Consider the following 15924-nt stretch of genomic DNA (forward strand, 5'->3'; position numbering starts at 1 on the left):
AATGAATTGCCTGATAAAAGGGTTACCTTGATAGGGTAAATAATGCAATCAGTATTGCATTCATTATATTTAATAGAATTAAACTATTTCTAAAAGTATCAAAAACTTTTGTGCATCATACACCAAAATATACCTTATTTATTAAAATAGCGATAACTATAAAAAATATACCTATTAAATTAAAAATCAACATTAGGTTAAATAAAAAGATAAGCTAACTAAGCTACTGGGTTCATACCCCATTTATAAAGGTTCTAATCCTTTTCTTTTTAATTTTTAATAATTCAGCAAAAATTATATTCTTTTTTATCTTAATAACAGGAACCCTAATTACCGTCTCATCTAATTCTTGATTAGGTGCCTGAATAGGGCTAGAAATTAATTTGTTATCATTTATCCCCCTAATAAATAGTAATAACTTAACGTCTACAGAAGCCTCATTAAAATATTTTTTAACTCAAGCCATAGCATCAGCAGTGCTACTGTTTGCTATTATATTAATATACTTGAATAATTACCCAATTACCCAAGACAATTCTTCTTACAGTAATTTAATTATTATTTCTTCACTACTATTAAAAAGAGGAACAGCACCGTTTCATTTTTGATTCCCTAATGTTATAGAGGGACTCTCTTGAATAAACGCCCTTACTTTAATAACATGACAAAAAATTGCCCCTCTAATACTAATCTCTTACACAACACAAAACACCTTTATTTTCGTAGCAATTATTGCCTCAACTATCACAGGATCGTTAGGAGGGCTCAATCAAACATCTCTGCGAAAATTAATAGCCTTTTCATCAATCAACCACTTAGGATGAATACTAGCAGCTATACAAGCGAATGAATCAATATGGTGTATTTACTTTTCTTTTTATACATTTTTATCATTCAGCTTAACCTTTATATTCAACAATTTTAAGATATTCCATATTAACCAACTATTTAATTCATTCTTCAATTCTAAAATCCTTAAGTTCATTTTATTTTTAAACCTACTTTCACTGGGTGGACTGCCCCCATTTATCGGATTTTTACCTAAGTGGCTAGTGATTCAACTTTTAGTACTAAAAAGTCAATATATGTTAATAACGATTATAACAGTTATAACACTAATTACCTTATTTTTTTATCTACGACTATGTTTCGCGGCATTTATGCTTAATTATTATGAAAATAATTGAACTATTAATATAGTTATCAACAATATTTCTTTTAAATTAATACTAGTCCTATCGTTTATCTCCACATTTAGTCTAATCTTAGTTTCTACGGTTTATTTATTCTTATAAATTACAGCATACAAGGCTTTAAGTTAATTAAACTAATAGCCTTCAAAGCTATAAATATAAGTATAAATCTTTTAAGCCTTAGTAATTTATTACTCCTTTAGAATTGCAGTCTAATGTCATTATTGACTATAAAGCCAACCTTAAATATTAGTTAAATTACTGTAAATGATTAAAAAGAATAAATTCTTATAAATAGATTTACAGTCTATCGCCTAATCTTCAGCCATTTAATCGCGACAATGGCTATTCTCAACAAATCATAAAGATATTGGAACTTTATATTTTATCTTCGGAGCCTGAGCAGGAATAGTCGGAACATCCCTTAGAATTTTAGTCCGAGCTGAACTAGGGCATCCCGGAGCATTAATCGGAGACGATCAGATTTATAATGTAATTGTAACAGCCCATGCTTTCGTAATGATTTTCTTTATAGTTATACCGATTATAATTGGTGGTTTCGGAAACTGGCTTGTTCCTTTAATATTAGGTGCGCCCGATATAGCATTCCCACGAATAAATAATATAAGATTTTGATTACTACCCCCTTCCCTTACACTACTATTAGTGAGAAGTATAGTAGAAAACGGAGCTGGTACAGGTTGAACAGTTTACCCACCCCTATCGTCTGTTATTGCACACGGAGGGGCTTCAGTTGATTTAGCTATTTTCTCACTTCACTTAGCTGGTATCTCATCGATTTTAGGAGCAGTAAATTTCATTACAACAGTTATTAATATACGATCTACAGGAATTTCGTTTGACCGAATACCTCTTTTCGTTTGAGCAGTTGTATTAACAGCCCTATTACTTTTACTATCATTGCCAGTTTTAGCAGGAGCTATTACTATATTATTAACAGATCGAAACTTAAATACCTCCTTTTTTGACCCTGCTGGGGGAGGAGACCCTATTCTTTACCAACACTTATTTTGATTCTTTGGACATCCAGAAGTTTATATTTTAATTCTTCCAGGATTCGGAATAATTTCTCATATTATTAGTCAAGAATCAGGAAAAAAGGAAACATTTGGATCTCTAGGAATAATTTATGCTATGATAGCAATTGGCTTATTAGGATTTATTGTATGAGCTCACCATATATTCACAGTAGGTATAGATGTAGACACTCGTGCCTATTTCACTTCAGCCACAATAATTATTGCTGTACCTACAGGTATTAAAATTTTTAGTTGACTAGCCACATTACACGGTACTCAACTAAACTATTCCCCAGCTATATTATGAGCCCTAGGGTTTGTATTCTTATTTACAGTAGGAGGATTAACCGGAGTAGTTCTTGCTAATTCATCTGTAGACATTATTCTTCATGACACATACTATGTAGTAGCTCATTTCCACTATGTTCTATCAATAGGAGCAGTTTTTGCTATTATAGCAGGGTTTGTTCACTGATACCCACTTTTTACAGGATTAGTATTAAATCCTAAATGATTGAAAAGTCAATTTATTATTATATTTATTGGGGTAAACCTAACATTCTTCCCACAACACTTTTTAGGATTAGCGGGTATGCCGCGACGTTATTCAGACTACCCTGATGCCTATACAACATGAAATGTAGTGTCTACTATTGGTTCATCTATTTCTTTACTAGGAATTCTATTCTTCTTATTCATCATTTGAGAAAGCTTAGTAACACAACGACAAGTAGTTTACCCTATACAGCTTAGCTCTTCAATTGAATGACTTCAAAACACCCCTCCAGCTGAACACAGTTATTCAGAACTGCCTCTTTTAACTAACTATCTAATATGGCAGATTAGTGCAATGGATTTAAGCTCCATATATAAAGTATTTTACTTTTATTAGAAACTAATGACAACATGAGCTGCCCTTGGCCTTCAAGATAGAGCCTCTCCTCTTATAGAACAACTTACCTTCTTTCATGACCACGCTTTAATAATTTTAGTAATAATTACAACATTAGTAGGATATTTAATATTTATACTATTCTTTAATTCATACACTAATCGAAACCTTTTACATGGCCAAACTATTGAAATAATTTGAACAATTCTTCCAGCAATTGTCCTACTATTTATTGCCCTACCCTCCCTTCGGCTACTATATTTACTAGATGAAATTAATGAACCATCAGTTACATTAAAAGCTATTGGACATCAATGATATTGAAGCTATGAATATTCAGACTTTATGAATGTAGAATTTGATTCATATATAATTCCAACTAATGAATTAACAACAGACGGATTCCGACTTCTGGATGTTGATAATCGTGTAGTTTTACCTATAAATTCACAAATTCGAATTTTAGTGACAGCAGCAGACGTAATTCATTCATGAACAGTGCCAGCTTTAGGAGTAAAGGTTGATGGAACCCCTGGTCGACTAAACCAAACTAATTTCCTAATAAATCGCCCTGGATTATTTTACGGTCAATGTTCAGAAATTTGCGGAGCTAATCACAGATTCATACCCATTGTAATTGAAAGCCTTCCTGTGAATCATTTTATCAAATGAGTAACTAGCAGAACTAATTCATAATTTTCATTAGATGACTGAAAGCAAGTACTGGTCTCTTAAACCATCTTATAGTAAATTAGCACTTACTTCTAATGAAAAAAATTAGTTAAAAAATAACATTAGTATGTCAAACTAAAATTATTAAAGTATTTAATATTTTTTAGTGCCTCAAATAGCCCCCATTGGTTGATTAAGTCTGTTTATTATCTTTTCAATTACTTTTATCTTGTTTAGTATAATAAATTATTACTCTGTAATTCCTAAAACACCTAAATCAGAAATCTCAAATAAGTATTCAACAACTTCTTTAAACTGAAAATGATAACAAATTTATTCTCTGTATTCGACCCCTCATCAAGTATTTTCAATTTATCACTAAATTGAATAAGAACATTTTTAGGACTTCTCCTAATTCCTTCTGCCTACTGATTGATACCTTCACGATGACACATCTTCTGAAATTCAATTCTTCTTACACTTCATAAAGAATTCAAGACTCTTTTAGGACCATCAGGACATTCAGGGTCAACCTTTATTTTTGTTTCTCTATTTTCACTAATTTTATTCAACAATTTTATAGGATTATTTCCCTATATTTTTACAAGAACAAGTCATTTAACGCTTACTCTTACATTAGCTCTACCCCTATGATTATGTTTCATACTTTATGGATGAATCAACCACACACAGCACATATTTGCTCACCTAGTCCCTCAAGGAACTCCTGCAGTTCTTATACCATTTATAGTATGTATCGAAACTATTAGTAATATTATTCGACCTGGAACTTTAGCCGTTCGATTAGCAGCTAATATAATTGCAGGACACTTATTACTTACTCTTCTAGGAAACACCGGACCCTCCCTTTCTTATGCAATTGTATCTTTATTATTAATCGGTCAAATTGCTCTATTAGTATTAGAATCAGCAGTAGCTATTATTCAATCATATGTATTCGCAGTTCTAAGTACACTATACTCTAGAGAAGTAAACTAATGTCAACACACTCAAATCACCCCTTTCATTTAGTAGATTATAGTCCGTGGCCTTTAACAGGAGCAATCGGAGCTATAACTTCTGTATCAGGACTAGTAAAATGATTCCATCAATATGATATTTCATTATTTGCCTTAGGAAATATTATTACTATTTTAACCGTTTATCAATGATGACGAGATGTTTCTCGAGAAGGAACTTTTCAAGGATTACACACTCTACCTGTAACACTAGGACTACGGTGAGGAATAATTCTATTTATTTTATCAGAAGTTTTATTTTTTGTATCTTTCTTCTGAGCTTTTTTCCATAGTAGATTATCCCCAGCTATTGAATTAGGAGCTATATGGCCCCCTGCAGGGATTCAACCCTTTAACCCATTCCAAATCCCACTATTAAATACAGCTATTCTATTGTCCTCAGGAGTAACTGTAACATGAGCTCATCACAGTTTAATAGAAGGTAATCACTCTCAAGCAACACAGGGACTATTTTTTACAGTTCTTCTAGGGGTTTACTTCACTATTCTGCAAGCATATGAATACATCGAAGCACCATTTACTATCGCAGATTCAGTTTATGGATCTACCTTTTTCATGGCAACAGGATTCCACGGAATTCATGTATTAATTGGGACAACCTTTCTTCTAGTATGCTTAATTCGCCATTTAAACAATCACTTTTCTAAAACTCACCACTTTGGATTTGAAGCAGCTGCATGATACTGACATTTCGTCGATATCGTCTGATTATTCCTTTATATTTCAATTTATTGATGAGGAGGATAATTAATTTTTATCTGTATAGTATATAAGTATATTTGACTTCCAATCATAAGGTCTACTAATTAGTAGTATAGATAATTTTTTCAATTGCTATTATAGCATCAATTTTAATTATTATTACCAGCGTAGTTATAACTCTAGCCTCTATTTTATCAAAAAAAGCATTAACAGATCGTGAAAAATGCTCTCCTTTTGAATGCGGGTTTGACCCTAAATCTTCTTCACGACTACCCTTTTCCCTTCGGTTCTTTTTAATTACAATTATTTTCTTAATTTTTGATGTAGAAATTGCTCTTATTCTACCCATAATTTTAATTATTTCAATTTCTAATATTACTATATGGGCTACAACAAGAATTGTATTCATCATTATTTTAATTATCGGGCTATACCACGAATGAAACCAGGGGATACTAAATTGATCAAATTAGGGTTGTAGTTAATTATAACATTTGATTTGCATTCAAAAAGTATTGAAATATCAATCTACCTTATAATTAAGAATATGAAGCGATTTATTGCAATTAGTTTCGACCTAATTTTAGGTATATAATACCCTTATTCTAGTAAACTTAAATATTAGTTAAATTACTAGTTATTAATTGAAGCCAAAAAGAGGCTTATCACTGTTAATGATAGAACTGAGAATATCCTCCAATTAAGGAAGTATGACGTTCAAGAAAAAGCTGCTAACTTTTATCTTTTAATGGTTAAACTCCATTTGTACTTCTGTTTATATAGTTTAATAAAAACATTACATTTTCATTGTAAAAATAAAATTTTCTTTTTTTATAAATTACTAAATAGAATGCACTACATCCAAGAATTATTTAATTACCCTAACATCTTCAGTGTTATGCTCTATTTTAAGCTACTTGAATAAAAAATCAAAAAAAATGAAAACAAGAAAATAATTCATAAAACAAATAATAAAAGATAAATCTTTAAGTTATTATTGTGTATAATAGATACATATTGAGAATATTTAACCAACTCATTATATAAATTTTGACCCCCTAAAAATTCTGACCACCCCTGATCAAAAGACTTACATACTCTTATCCCTAACACCAAAGGATAATTAATAATCCCGTAAGTTGAAATATAAGGCATAAATCATATAGAACCAGAAAAATAACTAGCTAAATAATTATGCAAAGACTTATTAAAATAAAATAAAGAAACATTAGAAATTAAATACCCCAGTACTCCTCCTACTACACAAACAAATAAAGTCAATAATTTTAAATGGCTAGGCAAACAAACCATATAGGGAGTTGGAAAAATTAACCATCTTAATATACTACCTCCCACAATTCTCATAATTAATAGACCACTTATTCCTCGCAACATAACTCAACCCTCATCTCTTAGTATATTTAAAGAACCACAGTTTAATTCTCCCGTTATAGAGTAATAAACCAGTCGAAAAGAATAACAGACAGTTAGCCCAGTAGAAAAAAAATAAAGAAAAAAAGAAAAAACATTAATATAACTTAAAGAAACAACTTCTAAAATCAAATCCTTAGAATAAAACCCAGCTAAAAAAGGTATCCCACACAACGCTAAATTAGCCACATTAAAACACCCAGAAGTCAAGGGCATATATACACCTAACCCCCCTATCAACCGAATGTCTTGAGAGTTATTTATGTTATGAATAATGGCTCCGGCACACATAAATAACAATGCTTTAAATAAAGCGTGAGTTAATAAATGGAAAAAAGCAAGTTTATAAAATCCTATAGATAAAATTCTTATTATAAGACCCAACTGTCTTAACGTAGAAAGAGCAATAATTTTCTTTAAATCAAATTCAAAATTAGCCCCTAGCCCTGCCATAAATATAGTTAGTCCAGAAAGCAACAACAATAAATCACCCAACCATCTACCTCTTAATAAAATATTAAATCGGATTAATAAATAAACCCCAGCAGTTACTAGAGTTGAAGAATGAACTAAAGCCGATACAGGGGTAGGAGCTGCTATAGCAGCAGGTAATCAAGAAGAAAACGGAATCTGAGCTCTTTTAGTTATAGCAGCCAATATAACTAATGCTCCAATAATTTCTATTTCAACGCTATCCTTCATACTTTCCAAATAAAAAATATAATTTCAACTTCCATAATTTAACATTCAAGCAATAGCCAATAAAAAGGCCACATCCCCAATCCGGTTAGACAAAGCAGTAAGTATCCCAGCATTATAAGACTTAACATTTTGAAAATAAATAACCAAACAGTAAGATACCAACCCTAACCCATCTCACCCTAACAAAATTCTAATTAAATTAGGGCTAATAATTAGCAACATCATAGACAACACAAATATTAAAACTAATATAATAAAACGGTTAATATTTATATCTCCTCTCATGTACTCCTTTCTATAATAAATTACTAAAGAAGCAATTAACAAAACAAAAGACATAAATAGTAATCTCATTCAATCGAACAAAAAAGTTATTACAATTCTAGTTGAATTTAAACTAACAACTTCTCACTCTAAAAATAAGGAATAATCATTTAACAAAAATACTAAACTAGAACTAAAAAAACTAATTCTAATAGTAATTAAAATTAAAAATCTAATTCTACAAATTGATAAATATTTCACGATCTAAAATGACAAGCATCATTTCATTGACACCACAAATCAATATTTTAAATAAACTATTTAGATCTAAAGTCAAAATAAACAGATGTCTCTCTTTAAAATTAATAAATTTAAAGGAAATCAATGAAGAAACAATAAAAAAAATTCACGAACCTTACCCCCTCTAAATGAATAAACCCCTGAAAAAATCTTTCCGTGTTGACTATAAGCGTATAAATATAAAGTATAAGCAGCACTAAAAAAAGACAATAAAGACAAAGAAATTATTGTAACCCAAGATCAACTTACAATTCTATTTAATAAAGAAATTTCTCCCAATAGATTTAGAGAAGGAGGAGCAGCCATATTACAAGCTCTTAATAAAAATCACCACAAAGTCATTGAAGGCATAAAATTTAATAATCCCTTATTAATTAATAAGCTTCGACTTCCCAATCGCTCATATGTAATATTGGCTAAACAAAATAGCCCAGATGAACACAACCCATGAGCAATTATTAAAGTGTAAGAACCGCAGAGACCCCAATACGTTAAAGTTATTAGACCCCCTAAAACAATTCCCATATGGGCAACAGATGAATAAGCAATTAAGGCTTTTAAGTCCGTTTGACGTAAACAAACTAAACTAATTAAAACTCCCCCCACTAATCTAATTCTAACTCATACATAGTTATATTTGATACCTCTCAACTGTAAAAAAGAGAAAACCCGCAACAATCCGTACCCCCCTAGCTTCAATATAATACCAGCTAAAATTATTGACCCTGAAACTGGAGCTTCAACATGAGCCTTAGGAAGCCATAAATGAACTAAAAATATAGGCATTTTAACTAAAAAGGCCAAAATTAAAGATAAATATAACAAATCATAATTAAATATATAATTACTTAATAAATAAAAATTTATTGTATTTAAATTATTATATAAATAAAAAATTCCTACTAACATAGGTAAAGAAACCAACAACGTATAAAACAATAAATAAACTCCAGCTTGAAGACGTTCTGGTTGATACCCCCAGCCTAAAATTAAAAATAAAGTAGGAATTAGTCTTCTTTCAAAAAATAAATAAAACATAAACAAATTCATTCTTCTAAAAGTTAACACTAAAAAAATTAACAAAATTAAAATATTAAATAAAAACAAATTTTTATAATTATTATATTTATAAACAGATTCACTAGCACTAAGTATAAGTGTACAAATTCAAAATCTTAATAAAATAAGGCCGTAAGAAATAACATCAAATCCTAAAAAATATGAAATATTTACAAAATAATTAGTACAATAATTTAAAGCAATAAAAACAAAAGTTACAATAAATAATAAATTCTGAACCATTCAAAATAAACCGTTCATAAAACAAATAGGACTAATAAAAAGTATTATAAAAATCAATTTTAACATTGTAATACATTAAATGACTGAAAATAATCATTCCCATGTGTACGAATTATAGAAACTAAAATAGAAAGACCCAAAGCACCTTCACATACTCTAAAAGTTAAAAATATTATACTAAAAAATCTTCTATAGTCTATTAAATTTAAATAAATAAACAAAAGAAAAAATAAACTTAATACAATATATTCCAAACTTAAAAGCATTGATAATAAATGTTTGCGATTAGAAACAAAAACAAAAATTCCTATTAAAAATAAAAAACAAGGTAATCCTCAATATAAACTCATTAACATTAGTTTTAATAGTTTAATAAAAACATTGGTCTTGTAAACCAAAAATAAGACTATATCTTTTAAAACTTCAAGAGAAAAGAAATAACTTTATCATTAATCCCCAAAATTAATATTTTAAATAAACTACCTCCTGAAATTATACAACTCTTCTTATACTCTTCAACACTAGTCTCAAGATTAATTTTTATTCAAATAAATCACCCTTTAGCTATAGGATTAATATTATTAATCCAAACATTACAAATTTGTTTAATCACCGGATTAATAGCTAAAAGATTCTGATTTTCATACACCTTATTTTTAATTTTTTTAGGAGGTATACTAGTACTATTTATTTATGTAACTTCATTAGCATCAAATGAAATATTCTCCCTATCTATAAAATTAACAACCATCTGTATAATAATTATTTTAACCCTTACAATAATTGCTATATTTACAGATAAGTTATCAACATCCCCATTTATTGAAAATTTAGAAATACAACCTTTGCTTAACTTTAATTTAACTGTCTCTGAAAACTCTTTAAATCTTCACAAACTATATAATTATCCAACAAATTTTATTACTATTCTATTAATAAACTACCTATTAGTCACATTAATTGCGGCTGTAAAAATTACTAAATTATTTTATGGGCCTCTTCGACAAATAAACTAATGAACAAACCTTTACGAACCCAACACCCACTCTTTAAAATTGCAAATAATGCATTAGTAGATCTTCCAGCTCCAATTAACATTTCAGCCTGATGAAACTTCGGATCTTTATTAGGCCTATGTTTAATTATTCAAATTCTAACAGGATTATTTTTAGCTATACACTATACAGCAGACATCAACTTAGCATTCAATAGAGTAAATCACATCTGTCGTGATGTAAACTACGGATGATTACTTCGAACTCTTCATGCTAATGGTGCATCATTTTTCTTTATTTGCATCTATTTACACGTTGGACGTGGAATTTACTACGGATCTTACTTATTTACCCCTACCTGATTAGTAGGGGTACTAATCCTATTCTTAGTAATAGCAACAGCATTTATAGGGTATGTCCTACCCTGAGGTCAAATATCCTTCTGAGGAGCCACAGTTATTACTAATTTATTATCAGCTATCCCTTATCTAGGAATTGACCTAGTTCAATGAGTATGGGGAGGATTTGCAGTAGATAATGCCACACTTACTCGATTCTTCACATTCCACTTCATTTTACCATTTATTGTATTAGCAATAACTTTAATCCACCTACTTTTTCTTCACCAAACCGGCTCTAATAACCCAATTGGCCTAAATTCTAATATTGACAAAATCCCCTTTCATCCCTACTTCTCTTACAAGGACATTGTAGGATTTGTTATTATAATCGCAGCACTAATCCTGCTAACGCTAATTAATCCATACTTACTAGGAGACCCAGATAATTTTATCCCCGCCAACCCTCTGGTTACCCCAGTACACATTCAACCAGAGTGATACTTCTTATTCGCTTATGCAATTCTACGATCTATTCCTAATAAACTTGGAGGGGTAATTGCCCTAGTTCTGTCAATTGCTATTCTAGCAATTCTCCCTTTCTACCACTTAAGAAAATTCCGGGGTATTCAATTCTATCCCATCAATAAAATTTTATTTTGAACTATAGTTGTAACTGTAATTTTATTAACATGAATTGGAGCACGACCTGTAGAAGAACCTTATGTATTAGTAGGTCAAATCTTAACTGTAATCTACTTCTTATATTATATTATCAACCCCTTAGTAAATAAATGATGAGACAACTTAATTAATTAGTTAATGAGCTTGAACAAGCGTATGTTTTGAAAACATAAGATAGAAATCAACCTTTCTATTGACTTTACTAAATTTTATTAACCACATATAATAGATCAATAATAGTTTTAACCCAATAATAAATAATAAAAAATTTAATGAAAAAGGTAAAAAACTCTTTCAAGCTAAATATATTAATTTATCATAACGAAATCGAGGTAAAGTACCTCGAGCTCAAATAAAAACAAATGAAATAAATGTTAACTTAATATAAAATATAATATTAAACACATCACACCCCAAAAAAATTACACAAAACAATATACTTATAAATAAAATTCTAGCATATTCAGCTATAAAAATTAAAGCAAATCCCCCTCTTCTGTATTCAATATTAAATCCAGAAACTAATTCTGATTCACCTTCTGCAAAATCAAAGGGAGTACGATTAGTTTCAGCTAAACAAATACAAAATCAAACCAATCTAATAGGAAATAAAATTACCAAAAATCAAATAGTTTTTTGATAATAAAAAAAATCTAAAATATTATAACTTCCAATTAAAAACACAAAAGATAATAAAACCAAAGCTATTCTAACTTCATAAGAAATAGTCTGAGCCACAGCTCGCAACCCCCCTAACAATGCATAATTAGAATTAGAAGATCAACCAGCAATTATAACAGTATAAACCCCTAATCTAGTACAACATAAAAAAAATAATAATCCCAAATTAAACGAAAATAACTTAACAAATAAAGGAATACACAATCAAGCAACCAAAGACAAAAATAAAGAAAAAATAGGAGAAAAATAGTAAGAAATATAATTTGATAAAAGAGGGTAAGTTTGTTCCTTAGTAAATAACTTAATCGCGTCACAAAAAGGTTGAGGAATCCCTATTAAACCCACTTTATTTGGTCCCTTACGAATCTGAATATAACCTAAAACCTTACGCTCTAAAAGAGTTAAAAAAGCCACTCTAACTAAAACACAGATTACCAAAATTAAACTTCCAATAATTGATAAAATAAATTCTATAAAAAACAAGTACTATTTGTAATATAAATTACATAAATAAATCCTAAATTTATTGCACTAATCTGCCAAAATAGTATAAATTAATCATATTCGTCATATAAAATATTATTATTCTAATACCTGGTCCTTTCGTACTAAGGTATTATAATGAATTAAAGATAGAAACCAACCTGGCTTACGCCGGTCTGAACTCAGATCATGTAAGAATTTAAAAGTCGAACAGACTTAATATTTAAGCGGCTACACCTAAAAATATATCTTAATCCAACATCGAGGTCGCAAACTTTTTTATCGATATGAACTCTCCAAAAAAATTACGCTGTTATCCCTAAAGTAACTTAATCTTATAATCACTATTAATGGATCAATAACTCATAAATTAATGATTTTTAACAACTAAAAGTTCATCAAATTTTAATATCACCCCAACAAAATACTCTAAATTATAAAAATAAAATTAATCTAAAAAATTTAAACAACTTAAAATATAAAGATTTATAGGGTCTTCTCGTCTTTTAATTAAATTTTAGCTTTTTGACTAAAATATAAAATTCTATTATAAATTTATATGAAACAGCTTATACCTCGTCCAACCGTTCATACCAGCCTTCAATTAAAAGACTAATGATTATGCTACCTTTGCACAGTTAGAATACTGCGGCCATTTAAATAATTTCAGTGGGCAGGTCAGACTTTTAAAATAACTCAAAAAGACATGTTTTTGTTAAACAGGCGGGTAAAATTTTTGCCGAGTTCTTTATACAAACTTATCATTTAAAATTATATAAACAAAAAATATACTAATTCTATCATTATTTCTTTTTATATTTTATTAATAAAAAAATTTTTATAAATAAATTAAAATATAATAAATAATATAATTTATAAAATAATTTATAACAAACTTTATAATGATTGCTAATTCTAAGCATACATTTTATATTAACATTATTAATTTTTAATAATTTATCTTAAAGCTTATCCCTTAAGATATTCAAATAAATAAATTTTTCAATTAAATAAATAACCAAAAAATCAAAAACCTGTAAATTAAATTTATTTCTAAAAAAACTAGATACCTTTATAAACGAATAACATTTCATTTCTAATAATTTATTTAAAATAATTTTGACACATTAACTTTAATAAACTATTAACTCTTATAAAATCGAGATTAATATATACATATTAATTATTTGATAAACCCTGATACACAAGGTACAATAAATTAAATTTTCTTTTAATACAAAAATTTTTCAAAATATTTCAACTATCTTTCACAATACTAATCAACTATTATTAATATTATTTTTTCATTAAAAATTACTAAAACATTTAATTATATAATTATTTTTAATACCTTAAATTTAAAAACAAAATAAATTAATAAGCAAATTTTGATCAATTTATATTGATTTGCACAAAAATCTTTTCAATGTAAATGAAATGCTTTACTGAATAAGCTTTAAATTGTCATTCTAGATACACCTTCCGGTACATCTACTATGTTACGACTTATCTTGCCTTAATAGCAAGAGCGACGGGCGATGTGTGCATATTCTAGAGCTAAAATCAAATTAACAATCTTTAAAATTTTACTATCAAATCCACCTTCACTAAACATTTCAAAATTAGATCCGTTTAAATAAATTTATTGTAACCCATCTCTACTTAAATATAAGCTACACCTTGATCTGATATAAATTCTTATAAAAATTATAGAAAATTATTATTCTAATAAAATATTCTGATAACGACGGTATATAAACTGAAAAACAAATTTAAGTGAGGTACATCGTGGATTATCAATTACAGGACAGGTTCCTCTGAATAGACTAAAATACCGCCAAATTTTTTAAGTTTCAAGAACATAACTACTACTACCTTAGTGATTAAAATTACATTTTAAATAATAGGGTATCTAATCCTAGTTTATAACTAAAATTTACAAGCTTCAAAACCTTTATAAAAAAATTTTTTAAATTTAAAATTTCACCTAATAAATTTAATGTTATTTTCATATAATAAATTTTAACTCACACCAAACAAATTTTATTCGCATTATTTGTGTAACCGCGGCTGCTGGCACAAATTTAGCCAATACTCTATGAAATTACTATTTCCAAATTTCTTTGATTAATAATACTATTTACTGAGAATATAATTAAATTTTATTTACTATTTAAATAAATAAAAATACACGCAAAAACTTACATATAAAATAAATCAATAATAAAATACAAAGCCAAAATAAAACTTTAATATTAATTAAATTAATAATCAATATATAACAACAATAAATATAAATATTAAAATAAATAACGTTATTAAGTTAATAAAAAAAAAATTAGACTAAAAACCTTAAATAAAACTGATTAGTAGTTTCTCTTAATCAGCAATTACCCCCTAAGTAATATACCGTTTTTCATTAAAAAAATTAGATGAAACTTAACCTATTATAAAAAATCAGCTAAATTAAATCTTACTATTAATTTTTAAAATTAATTTTAAATCTACCCATATTTATAAAAATAAATATTAATAATAAAAAAAAAATAATATACAAATTGAAATAATAATTAAATTAAATAATAGAAAAAAATTATATTAATAACTAGTAATTTAACTAATATTTAAGTTTCATCTAATTTTTTTTTTTTTTTTTTTTTTTAATAAATTTTATAAATATTAAATTTATTTATAAATATTTTATCATATATTTATTTTAAATGTAAATTTATTTATTATACTTATATAAATATTAAAAATAAATAAACGATATACCAAATTAAGATTAATATATATATATATGTATATAAATATTTAATTAATTAATAGATATCTATATTCATATAAAAAAAAACCTTAAGATTCATAGATGAATAACAGTATTATCAATTTATTAGTATATAATATAATCTAACATTATAAACATTGTTATAAATTAATATTAAAAATAAATTTATTATAATCATTTATCTATTTATATGAAGTTGATCTTTTAATTCTCGGAAATGTCTATATTGGAATTTTAAGTTATCTAGATTAACAAAAATTAATTTTTAAAGCAGTACTTTTTTTATTTATTTAAATACTTAAAAAATAATTTTTAATTAAGATATGTATACAACTTAAATGTAAGTATAAAAAAAAAAAAAAAAAAAAAAATTAGATGAAAACAGCCTATTTCATTTGAAATAAGTTAATTTCATTC

At 27.5% G+C, this 15924-nt stretch overlaps 13 protein-coding genes and 24 non-coding genes across 37 annotated transcripts, besides 1 other annotated feature; 23 read left to right on the plus strand and 14 right to left on the minus strand. All coding sequences in view use genetic code 5, as the record gives it.

Annotated features, from left to right (window-relative positions):
* trnI(gat) lies at positions 1-66 on the plus strand. Its single transcript has one exon. It is a non-coding gene; the product is annotated as a tRNA-Ile (tRNA).
* Positions 64-132, minus strand: trnQ(ttg). The gene has a single exon. It is a non-coding gene; the product is annotated as a tRNA-Gln (tRNA).
* Positions 133-203: 71 nt separating this feature from the next.
* On the plus strand, positions 204-272 carry trnM(cat). The gene has a single exon. It is a non-coding gene; the product is annotated as a tRNA-Met (tRNA).
* Positions 273-1295, plus strand: ND2 (NADH dehydrogenase subunit 2). Its single transcript has one exon. The coding sequence runs from the start codon at positions 273-275 to the stop codon at positions 1293-1295; it is 1023 nt and encodes a 340-aa protein (YP_010328119.1).
* Positions 1296-1307: 12 nt separating this feature from the next.
* Positions 1308-1376, plus strand: trnW(tca). Its single transcript has one exon. It is a non-coding gene; the product is annotated as a tRNA-Trp (tRNA).
* trnC(gca) lies at positions 1369-1431 on the minus strand. The gene has a single exon. It is a non-coding gene; the product is annotated as a tRNA-Cys (tRNA).
* Positions 1432-1461: 30 nt separating this feature from the next.
* trnY(gta) lies at positions 1462-1528 on the minus strand. The gene has a single exon. It is a non-coding gene; the product is annotated as a tRNA-Tyr (tRNA).
* Positions 1527-3061, plus strand: COX1 (cytochrome c oxidase subunit I; the record flags this gene model as incomplete). The annotated part of the gene is made up of 1 exon: positions 1527-3061. A coding segment is annotated over one exon (1535 nt), but the record flags the coding sequence as incomplete, so codon positions are not given.
* Positions 3062-3127, plus strand: trnL2(taa). The gene has a single exon. It is a non-coding gene; the product is annotated as a tRNA-Leu (tRNA).
* A 4-nt stretch (positions 3128-3131) lies between these two features.
* COX2 (cytochrome c oxidase subunit II) lies at positions 3132-3821 on the plus strand. The gene has a single exon. The coding sequence runs from the start codon at positions 3132-3134 to the stop codon at positions 3819-3821; it is 690 nt and encodes a 229-aa protein (YP_010328121.1).
* Positions 3822-3825: 4 nt separating this feature from the next.
* Positions 3826-3896, plus strand: trnK(ctt). Its single transcript has one exon. It is a non-coding gene; the product is annotated as a tRNA-Lys (tRNA).
* trnD(gtc) lies at positions 3897-3963 on the plus strand. Its single transcript has one exon. It is a non-coding gene; the product is annotated as a tRNA-Asp (tRNA).
* On the plus strand, positions 3964-4125 carry ATP8 (ATP synthase F0 subunit 8). The gene has a single exon. It carries the CDS (start codon positions 3964-3966, stop codon positions 4123-4125), a length of 162 nt encoding a protein of 53 aa, YP_010328122.1.
* ATP6 (ATP synthase F0 subunit 6) lies at positions 4119-4796 on the plus strand. Its single transcript has one exon. It carries the CDS (start codon positions 4119-4121, stop codon positions 4794-4796), a length of 678 nt encoding a protein of 225 aa, YP_010328123.1.
* Positions 4796-5584, plus strand: COX3 (cytochrome c oxidase subunit III). The gene has a single exon. The coding sequence runs from the start codon at positions 4796-4798 to the stop codon at positions 5582-5584; it is 789 nt and encodes a 262-aa protein (YP_010328124.1).
* Positions 5585-5593: 9 nt separating this feature from the next.
* Positions 5594-5658, plus strand: trnG(tcc). The gene has a single exon. It is a non-coding gene; the product is annotated as a tRNA-Gly (tRNA).
* Positions 5659-6010, plus strand: ND3 (NADH dehydrogenase subunit 3). Its single transcript has one exon. A coding segment is annotated over exon 1 (352 nt).
* Positions 6011-6075, plus strand: trnA(tgc). The gene has a single exon. It is a non-coding gene; the product is annotated as a tRNA-Ala (tRNA).
* Positions 6076-6082: 7 nt separating this feature from the next.
* On the plus strand, positions 6083-6146 carry trnR(tcg). Its single transcript has one exon. It is a non-coding gene; the product is annotated as a tRNA-Arg (tRNA).
* Positions 6147-6179: 33 nt separating this feature from the next.
* trnN(gtt) lies at positions 6180-6244 on the plus strand. The gene has a single exon. It is a non-coding gene; the product is annotated as a tRNA-Asn (tRNA).
* On the plus strand, positions 6245-6312 carry trnS1(gct). The gene has a single exon. It is a non-coding gene; the product is annotated as a tRNA-Ser (tRNA).
* On the plus strand, positions 6313-6379 carry trnE(ttc). The gene has a single exon. It is a non-coding gene; the product is annotated as a tRNA-Glu (tRNA).
* An 18-nt stretch (positions 6380-6397) lies between these two features.
* On the minus strand, positions 6398-6462 carry trnF(gaa). Its single transcript has one exon. It is a non-coding gene; the product is annotated as a tRNA-Phe (tRNA).
* ND5 (NADH dehydrogenase subunit 5) lies at positions 6463-8182 on the minus strand. The gene has a single exon. A coding segment is annotated over exon 1 (1720 nt).
* A 15-nt stretch (positions 8183-8197) lies between these two features.
* On the minus strand, positions 8198-8263 carry trnH(gtg). Its single transcript has one exon. It is a non-coding gene; the product is annotated as a tRNA-His (tRNA).
* Positions 8264-9604, minus strand: ND4 (NADH dehydrogenase subunit 4). The gene has a single exon. It carries the CDS (start codon positions 9602-9604, stop codon positions 8264-8266), a length of 1341 nt encoding a protein of 446 aa, YP_010328127.1.
* Positions 9598-9894, minus strand: ND4L (NADH dehydrogenase subunit 4L). The gene has a single exon. The coding sequence runs from the start codon at positions 9892-9894 to the stop codon at positions 9598-9600; it is 297 nt and encodes a 98-aa protein (YP_010328128.1).
* Positions 9895-9896: 2 nt separating this feature from the next.
* Positions 9897-9961, plus strand: trnT(tgt). The gene has a single exon. It is a non-coding gene; the product is annotated as a tRNA-Thr (tRNA).
* Positions 9962-10027, minus strand: trnP(tgg). Its single transcript has one exon. It is a non-coding gene; the product is annotated as a tRNA-Pro (tRNA).
* Positions 10028-10029: 2 nt separating this feature from the next.
* ND6 (NADH dehydrogenase subunit 6) lies at positions 10030-10554 on the plus strand. Its single transcript has one exon. It carries the CDS (start codon positions 10030-10032, stop codon positions 10552-10554), a length of 525 nt encoding a protein of 174 aa, YP_010328129.1.
* Positions 10554-11688, plus strand: CYTB (cytochrome b). Its single transcript has one exon. A coding segment is annotated over exon 1 (1135 nt).
* Positions 11689-11755, plus strand: trnS2(tga). The gene has a single exon. It is a non-coding gene; the product is annotated as a tRNA-Ser (tRNA).
* A 15-nt stretch (positions 11756-11770) lies between these two features.
* On the minus strand, positions 11771-12710 carry ND1 (NADH dehydrogenase subunit 1). Its single transcript has one exon. A coding segment is annotated over exon 1 (940 nt).
* Positions 12711-12720: 10 nt separating this feature from the next.
* On the minus strand, positions 12721-12785 carry trnL1(tag). Its single transcript has one exon. It is a non-coding gene; the product is annotated as a tRNA-Leu (tRNA).
* MUR92_mgr02 lies at positions 12786-14082 on the minus strand. Its single transcript has one exon. It is a non-coding gene; the product is annotated as a 16S ribosomal RNA (ribosomal RNA).
* A 29-nt stretch (positions 14083-14111) lies between these two features.
* trnV(tac) lies at positions 14112-14183 on the minus strand. Its single transcript has one exon. It is a non-coding gene; the product is annotated as a tRNA-Val (tRNA).
* MUR92_mgr01 lies at positions 14183-14972 on the minus strand. Its single transcript has one exon. It is a non-coding gene; the product is annotated as a 12S ribosomal RNA (ribosomal RNA).
* Positions 14973-15567: a sequence feature (control region; A+T rich region).
* Positions 15568-15924: the final 357 nt, after the last annotated feature.

This window comes from Bactrocera neohumeralis, mitochondrion (assembly GCF_024586455.1).
Source record: "Bactrocera neohumeralis isolate Bn135 mitochondrion, complete genome".
Classification (NCBI taxonomy): Eukaryota; Metazoa; Arthropoda; class Insecta; order Diptera; family Tephritidae; genus Bactrocera; species Bactrocera neohumeralis.